This window comes from Phyllobates terribilis, unplaced genomic scaffold, assembly GCF_046119375.1.
Source record: "Phyllobates terribilis strain yellow unplaced genomic scaffold, ASM4611937v1 Scaffold_2__4_contigs__length_985480577, whole genome shotgun sequence".
Taxonomy (NCBI): Eukaryota; Metazoa; Chordata; class Amphibia; order Anura; family Dendrobatidae; genus Phyllobates; species Phyllobates terribilis.
In genome coordinates, this window is record NW_027362762.1 from 169,272,165 (window position 1) to 169,281,141 (window position 8,977).

An 8,977-nucleotide genomic window follows, 5' to 3' on the forward strand; every position below is an offset into this window, starting at 1 on the left:
CTAGTGTTCTGCCCCTCTATGCACACTATGGTCTACATGCAGTCACAAGCCGCACACGTGGAGGGCATGCTGTGGGCATTAACCCCTCCTGCGCCCTGCCTCTTCTGTTTAGCCTGTCCCTCTCCATTAATAACTTACTAGGAATAGTATTTCTCATGTAGGATGATGTAACTTCTGAAAAGGAGGGGGGTGATAATGAGGAGAAGGGGTGTGCTCTCTCTAAGCATTTCCAGCCTATTTTACAGCAGGATTATGGTTTCTGTTTAAGTATAAATAGGAGAGTTGGCATGGCAGAAAGATGCCGCACACAAAGGTACCATCCTCTCACTGCCCAGGATGGCACAGTCACTCAAGCTGGTCAATAGGACTTCAGCATTCAGGAACCTCACTGAGCTATTGGCTGAGTCCATGTTTAAAAATCCAGAGAAAATCATCAAAAGACACAAGTCCCTGGCAGACGTGCCCGGACCCTCCGCTGCCAGCTTCTTAACTGACATATTCTTCAAGAGGGGGTTATCTCGGCTGCATGAGCTACAGGTAAGGCGTTTTCCTATACACTGTATATAGACTGTATAGATTGATATTGTTCATGCAGACTATTTTTGGGGGGAGTTTAGACCACTTGTAATGAAAGGTGTTCCAGGGAACAAGACTAATGCTGAGAGCTACATATTCTAAGATAAGGATCTAATACCAGATGTATTATTGGGATTTCAGCTGAGGCTGAAATTACAATAATACATTTGCCATTAGATTCTTATCTTAGAATATGTAGCTCTCGGCATCCTGTCTTGATTGGAGCCGAGGTGCACACACAGGACATCCGCTCCATTCATTGTCTGGTATTGCCGGAAATAGTGGAGCACTGTACTCGGCTTTTTCCAGCAGTCCCGTAGACAATGAATGGGGAGCAGGTGGAACATGCACACCATCTATATTCCATTCAAGACAATGCTGCCCAACCCCTTTCTCAAGTTCCATAGTCCCAATCACAGGATTGCTGAGGGTCCCAGTGGTCGGACCCCAGTAATCAGCATGTTAATCCCTATGCTTTGGATAGGGGATAACTTGTAATTTTGGGAATAGTCCTTTAATCATTATTAAACATTAGTTATATGTTTTTTGCAATATTGCTTGTTCTTTTACTTTTTCACGTTTCAGTTCTATGTAGGTAACTGATGCCAATTTGATGCCCACTGCTCCCAAAGTTCTCATGGCTCTTGTTGGCATCTTTTGTTAGAATATATTCTCTACAATTATGTTGGCCACATGTCCTACATTGATTGCACAGTACAGTTGGGTCTTTTGGGTGTTGTACCCCATACTATGATGTGTATGGCACATTTAGGGCTATACTGTCTATAGGGCATACTGAGGTTGTAGCAATACAACAAGCTGTGCGTTATCTTTATCACATCATCCTTTTTATATATTGTGATTCAGTAAGAACATGGTGGATGAATCATTGGCTGCATGACCAAGATGTTCCTAATTCCCCAGATGTTTTAGGTGAATGATGTGTAGTTAGTTGGATGAAGAGTGTGACATCTCTGAGTACATTACTCACTAGTTTAATAACTGTGACCCAGAGCTAAGACCAGGCAGGCTCTACAGTGTGTCATACTCAGTCTTGAGTCATCTCGATTTCCTCTCTTACAAATATCCTTTTTACATAATCATGAGAATAATATTTGTAATATTTGTAAACTGGACTCATTGAGGGTTTCGTTGTGTAATGTGGCAATAGCTTTCAGCACCATTGTGAGTGGACAAGGCTTCCCATGGCAAAGTACAGTGTCCAGCTGTGTCACTATAGGCTTCCCGGCTAATCTCATGTGTTGTAAGACATCTCTGACAACCGGGTAACCATAGATTATATATTCATACCATTTAATAGTGGTGCCCTCTTAGTTTTGCATTTTTTTGTATTGTCCATATTCATCCCCTACATTTTACACATTATATTAGTGTACACACGACTGGGAAACGGTGTCAACATATTGTTTTACTTATCTTATGCTGTTCAGAGCTGCATTCACAATTCTGCTAATTATTCGAAACAGTAGACAAGCTTATCAACAGACTTATCTGAGTTCATATAATAGAGTGTGAAATCCAGTTTTTTTTATCTACATTATACTTTCTGCTGTAAAGATGACTCCTTCTGTAATGGAAGATACCAGAGTATGGTCTACAAATATATTGAGCCAGCAAAAAAGGCCATGGCATTTCTGCGATAAATCTTGCAGAATTGTGAATTCAGCTCTGGAGTTGAATACAAGCTAAAGTAAAACTCTGGATCAGTACAATATAAAGCAGGTCTCACACATCTGACATTCACAATCCTAGTGTGGACTGCGATGTTAGGTCCTGAAATCGGCCTCATTTGTAGACTGTGAAGTTGTGGTCATAGATAGACATATTGATTGCATATAAATGGGCTGTAGCTAATAGTAGATGGAGGTATCAGTACCTATTTTAGTTACATAAAGTATATACTGTATTTTTTTCTGGTCAGTATCTCCTTAGCCTGAATTAGAAGAATTGGGGGAACAATAACCATCATTCAACTGAGCAGCAGGGTTTTCTGGGATTAGCTACGTGGTTCTGCCACTCTGTGGTCGGTTCACATCCAACCTTAGTTATTGAGCTGTCATGTCCTTCTGCTTTTGTAGGGTTATCCCTAAGTATTGCAGGTCACCATTCTGATATGTGTTACATTTGGATATTTTCCTACTAAACACCACAAACATATATGGAATAAGAAGACTACTCTATAATATTCTATATCACTACCCAATTGGGATTACTGCTATCTGTGGCTCATTACAAGCTGTAAGGGATATACTCCTCTTATGGGGGGAACCTTCCTTCTGTCCCTTGCTGCTATATCTATTTGAACCACTATTTATAACATACAATACATTCAGCCAAATTACTATTCCAATAGGACCATATAATATTTATTGGCCAATCTATGGGCCATTGCCTGTATATTTATATAGTTAGTGGTTCAATGCTGGAGATGTCATTGAGACTTTTTGTGTAATTGTTGAGGTTGATAGGTGACAACATTGGGATCCCTCGGTCTTTTTTTTCAGGACATTATAGGACCTATTAGGGCAAGCCATAGTTGAGTGGGGTAGCCATTCGCGTTACCAGGGTGCCAACCTACACCGCTGGGCAGGGGTGAGATTAGGTTAATTGTAGGGAGATGTTCTCCCACCCCCCTCCCTTTACCTTCCTTATTCATTTGACCGACCGCACCTGTCACAGTTGTTCTTGAGAACCAATAATTGGGCTAAGTGTGGAACATTAGTATAATTTCGGAGATTTTAATTACTAACCAATAAAAGTAACATTTTATATATAGTGTAATTTCAGTGATTCAAACATACATTTTAAAAATCTTTCATCTACACCCAATATATACGGCTTTGGATCTGGATCTGTGATTGAGAACTTTATGAATTTATGGCTTTATAACACACCCGAACTGCATCTTATTTCTTTCTGTGTTCCATCAGTTGCAAGGAAAAGCCAAGTACGGACCAGTATGGAAGGCAAGCTTTGGTCCCATCCTGACTGTGCATGTAGCTGACCCGTCGTTAATTGAACAAGTTTTACGACAAGAGGGAAAACACCCTATCCGTTCAGATCTGTCATCATGGAAAGACTACAGACAGTACAGGGGACATTCATATGGACTACTCACAGCGTAAGTATACGGAAAAATTCTCTGAATTATGCCAAGAGGTAGTGTGATATGTAATTTCTAATTTTTGGGCTGAATTGTTAACTATTCACTCTGACATAATTAGAGTGTAAAAAAATGTAAATCTGCTATGTGTAATTTTTAATCAACCTTAGTACCTTAAAAGGGATTTCTGCTTTTACCAATCAATTTCTGTTGTAAAGGTCTCATGCAAATAAGAGGGTAGTCTTCCTAGAACCCCCAGCAATCAAATGTAATTTTTGAGGGAACCCAGCTCCAAGTGAATAATTTCTCTGCAGTGCCCCCTGAGGATAAATAAAGCACTGCAGGGTGCATTACAGAGCTGCTCTTTGCAGACTCTTTTTACACTGGCTAATTAATGAGAGTCCTGAATGGACCATCTATTAAATTAAGGGTATTTTAAAATATATTGATAATGTGATTATGGAATATCATTAACCATACATTTTATCTGTATATACTTGTGTCTTGTCTACCTACATGGTGTATTTTATTATATTTGTCTATATCATCCTTGCAGTGAGGGTGAGGAATGGCAGCAGTTTCGTAGCATTTTGGGGAAGCACATGTTGAAGCCTAAAGAGGTGGAGGCTTACACCGATGTTCTGAATGATGTAGTTGGAGACTTAATAAAGAAACTTCAACACCAGAGAAGTCAAAATTCCCAACATGTTGTCAAAGACATCTCTAGTGAATTCTACAGGTTCGGATTAGAAGGTAAAATTTACATCTTACTGATTAATGCCAAGATCAATACATCTGACTTTACATTTACAGACCAAATACAATTCTCCCAGCCTATAATGATGATGTTCACCTCTTTCTAGGTATCTCTTCTGTCCTTTTTGAATCTCGAATTGGCTGTTTGGAGACCACAGTCCCTAAAGAAACAGAGAAATTTATTCAATCCATCAACACTATGTTTGTGATGACCCTTCTAACTATGGCTATGCCCAAATTTTTGCACAAAATTTTCCGCAAGCCCTGGCAGAAATTCTGTGAATCCTGGGATTACATGTTTGCTTTCGGTAAGGATCGTTTTCCACCATACATGCTTAACAGTGTGCAAAAGTTGTAGCAAAGGTTATCATGACCCATAAAACACAATCTTTATAACTTGTCGCAGAAGGTTATCTCACATAAAAGGATTAAGATAAAATTGTACAAGTTATTGACCAATGTCAAGTTAGCTGTCTACACTTTTTTTGTGCTGTAATATCCCAGTGTTGAGTTATCTAAGTCATAGTAACCTTTGTTAGATCTGTAACTCATGAATAAATTTCAACATTAGCTATTCTGTGAGTAAAATGAATATACAACATATAGAAAAGCGAAAAAAAAGGCACCTACAGGGTTGTCATTTACACAAAGTTGGCCAAATCTTTCATTTTTTTATGGGACCAGCCAATGATCAAATTAGTATGGGGCCTCCTGACTATTATCTGTCAGAGTAAGAAGAGTTATTGAAATAAGAGGAGTGTAAGTTAACCTGGGAGTCAGGTATGATGCATGACCACCTTTAGCCACTGAGTGAACATCCATCCAGGAAATTTCACTGTAACATCACACAATCTACATATGTGGCAGAATTCCTGCTCTTTGATGTATATAATGGAATATGGAGTGTATGTTGGTGATCATATGACAATCTCAGGCTGATGTCATCCCAGCCATGTTCTGTCTTCTCACCTGCGAGGACTGAAGTAAGTTCCTCATTTTGATCCTGAAGGCCACATATCACTTTCCATCAGACATTTCATACTCTCCTAAGTTCTTGACCTTTCATGAATAAACAGTAAAAACTGAGTATGATGCTACTTGGACCGTACTGATATAACCAGACCTGGTTGTGTATTATTACACTGCACTGGCCGACAGAGACAGAAGAGGGCCCTTGTGCAAGAATAGTATATGGGCCCTTTACAGTCCAATAGTTAATAATATAATAATAATATTTTTATTTATATAGCGCTAAATATTCCACAGCGCTTTACAATTCAGACAATATTGGCACAATCTACATTCTCTATCAGTATGTCTTTGGATTGTGGGAGGAAACTGAAGAACTCGGAGGAAACCCACGCAAACATGGGGAGAACATACAAACTCATTGCAGATGTTGTCCTTGAACCCAGGACCCCAGCACTGCAAGGCTGTAGGGCTAATCACTGAGCCACCGTGCTGCCCTGATAGTTTATTACCATGCAAAATTCCACCTGTTTTGGAAGCAGAATAGCCCCCTCATATATTAATTAACAGAATGTCTTCCAATAATATCATCGTATATTATGTCAGGATGTTATTCTGGCTGCAGATGTAATTTATTGGTCCTGTCTATTTCATTTTGCAGCTAAAGGTCATATTGACCAGAGAATGGCGGATGTAGCTGAGAAAGTGTCTCGAGGGGAGAAAGTAGAAGGAAAGTACCTGACTTATTATTTGGCTCAAGAGAAAATCCCCATGAAATCAGTGTACGGCAATGTGACGGAGCTGCTTCTGGCTGGAGTAGATACGGTAAGCCGGTGTAATAATAGGTTTGTTGAATAGCAAATAAAAATTAGGATACTACCGATGGGTGATGAGATTGCAGGTGAAACATATATGGACAGTGGTTGGCTACTAGAGTATTTATTTAGTTATATAATGACCATTATAACTTATAACTAATTAACATTTGATATATTACACTGTGGCTTAAATTAATTTTTTTTGTTGTTGGCAGATTTCTAGTACTCTTTCCTGGAGCCTCTATGAATTAGCGAGACATCCAGAAATACAAGCCTCTCTCCACCAAGAGATACAGGATGTTCTTCAAGGCCGGGATATTGCCACAGCAGCTGATGTCGCCAAGATGCCGCTAATGAAAGCCGTTGTGAAAGAGGTGCTAAGGTAAGGTTACACACCACTACATGTTATGTATGTGCGGTCCTTGGCTGTTCTATGTGTCAGTTTTGCCCATTCTTTTACCCCTTAATAAAAAAAATTTGAAAATATTAAACAGAAAAAAAAAAATGACTTCACTCTCAATATAAGTTATCTTAAAATCTCTTCTAGGCTTTATCCAGTTATTCCTGGCAATGCCCGGGTTATATCAGACAGAGACATCCAAGTAGGAGAGTACATCATACCAAAGAAGGTGAGTTCATACATGCAGCCTCCTCTTTACTATATTTATTTTACGTACATCAAATAGAGTTTTACTCTAATCACGCCATTGACAAAAATGTGTTTCTTTTAGACGCTAATTACACTCTGCCACTATGCCACATCAAGAGATGAGAAGTACTTCTCCAACCCTAATGAGTTCCACCCTGAGCGCTGGCTGAAGAAAGATGAGTCCCATCACCCATACGCCTCTATTCCATTTGGCTTTGGCAAAAGAAGCTGCATTGGGAGACGCATCGCTGAGCTAGAGGTGTACCTTGCTCTTTCAAGGGTAGGTAGAAATACTCTAATGTTCTCATTATGAAATCACATGTACAGTATGAGCTGATCTGTATAATATTAATCAGAATCAGGAGCTTCCTCAGTGTAATGAAGTGATATGAATTCTATGTATTAGTCCATAAAATGTCTCCATAATAAAAATAGTTAGTCCCTATGAGAAGCCCATCATACTATCAATGGTACTGGTATCATGGCTAAGCTATGTCAAGCCTCCACTACAGATATTTATGGTTGCCCTTAATAGTGTTGAAGGATTTCGATAGCTAGTGTAAATGTTGAATTCAGCCAGATCTCCAACCTAAAACAGTCAATAGACATTCCTTTTTTGTCGGAGCATTGCTTTCTTACTCATGGGAAACTTTTATCACCATTACAGAATGTGTGGTAGGTGGGATAAATGTTCCCCATTGATTGGTGCGATTCCCAGCGGTCAGACCTCCACCGATCTGCAAATTATTTTGTAGATAGGTGATAACTTTTCACTTGACAACCCTATTAATTCATTTTTTTATCTTACTTTAATGTTCTCCTACTCTCTTTTCCAGATTCTTACTCATTTTGAAGTAACACCTGAACATCCAGAATGTTTGGTGAAACCCATGACCAGAACACTTCTAGTTCCAGACAAAGAAATTAACTTACAATTTCTCGAGAGATAATTTTATGTTTCATCTCATCAACCTTGTGAAAAGTTCTCACGAACGTTTGCAGTTGTCCAAGTTTAATGGTCATCAAGGTTCCGAGGGTGGAAAGTCCAGCATGAATAGAATAACAGAAATACATATGGACTTTTTGAAAGTGGCCATGACAGAGCAATGATCTTAGTGATGTGTGAACGGTTTAGAATACCTTGGCTTGGTAATCACCGGCTGTTAATATAAAACATTCCACGCTGCCTGTAATTTAACTGTTGTAAATCAGATTTTGTAGAAAATGCTTTGTACATACTTAACATTTATTATATATTTATTTATCTGTTTATAGATATTAACATAATGTCAATGTGTTAAGCTCAGTTCTATGTGTTTTGTACATATTTTTGACAATTATACAATAATTTCTGGTCAGTGTTTTTTTTTAAATATTTTTATATATTTATTTTATAACATGCAAATAAATATTTCTTTTTTATATGTCTGACTTTTGTTCTTGTTGCTGTGCCTGTGGGGGCTTTAGAGAAACCTTTTTAAATACTTGAAGGGAATTTTAACACAAACTTGATACAGTGGTGTGAAAAAGTATTTTCCCCCTTCCTGATTTCTTACTCTTTTGCATGTTTGTCACACTTAAATGTTTCAGATCACAAAACAAATTTAAATATTAGACAAAGATAGGACAGGTAATCACAGAATGCGGGTTTTAAATTAAGGTCTTTATTATTAAAGGGAAAAAGAAATACAAACCTACAGGGTCCTGTGTGAAAAATTGAATTTCCCCCTAAACCTAATAACTGGTTGGGCCACCCTCATCAGCAACAACTGCAATCAAGCATTTGCGATAACTGGCAAAGAATCTTTTACAAAGCTCTGGAGGATTTTTGGCCCACTTATCTTTGCAAAATTGTTGTAATTCAGCCACATTGGAGGGTTTCTGAGCATGAACCGCCTTTTTAAGGTCATGCCACAGCATCTCAATCGGATTAAGGGAGGTGATTTGAACTTTTGTGTTTTTTTTTGTTTTTTTTTTACTTTTTATTGTCTTCTATAATCCCCTTAGGAGACTTAAAGCTGTGATTACCTGTACTACACATAACAGGACTTCAACACTGCTATGTATAGCAAAAATCACAATGTC

General features: G+C 38.4%; 1 protein-coding gene across 1 annotated transcript; it reads left to right on the forward strand.

Annotated features, from left to right (window-relative positions):
- The first annotated feature begins 231 nt into the window (after nucleotides 1-231).
- Nucleotides 232-8,074, forward strand: CYP27B1 (cytochrome P450 family 27 subfamily B member 1). The gene is made up of 9 exons (XM_073670106.1): nucleotides 232-537; nucleotides 3,528-3,718; nucleotides 4,257-4,453; nucleotides 4,564-4,764; nucleotides 6,087-6,250; nucleotides 6,459-6,625; nucleotides 6,791-6,872; nucleotides 6,975-7,172; nucleotides 7,729-8,074. The coding sequence occupies exons 1-9, from the start codon at nucleotides 337-339 to the stop codon at nucleotides 7,840-7,842; spliced, it is 1,515 nt and encodes a 504-aa protein (XP_073526207.1). The 5' UTR covers nucleotides 232-336; the 3' UTR covers nucleotides 7,843-8,074.
- The last annotated feature ends 903 nt before the right edge of the window (nucleotides 8,075-8,977 follow it).

What these genes read in the sequence shown, in the direction of transcription:
- CYP27B1 (XM_073670106.1), top strand. Translation starts at nt 337, where the DNA reads ATGGCACAGTCACTCAAGCTGGTCAATAGGACTTCAGCATTCAGGAAC. An exon ending in GTTGTGAAAGAGGTGCTAAG is followed by an intron (nt 6,626 to 6,790) that starts GTAAGGTTACAC and finishes AATCTCTTCTAG; the next exon opens with GCTTTATCCAGTTATTCCTG. An exon ending in TGTACCTTGCTCTTTCAAGG is followed by an intron (nt 7,173 to 7,728) that starts GTAGGTAGAAAT and finishes TCTCTTTTCCAG; the next exon opens with ATTCTTACTCATTTTGAAGT.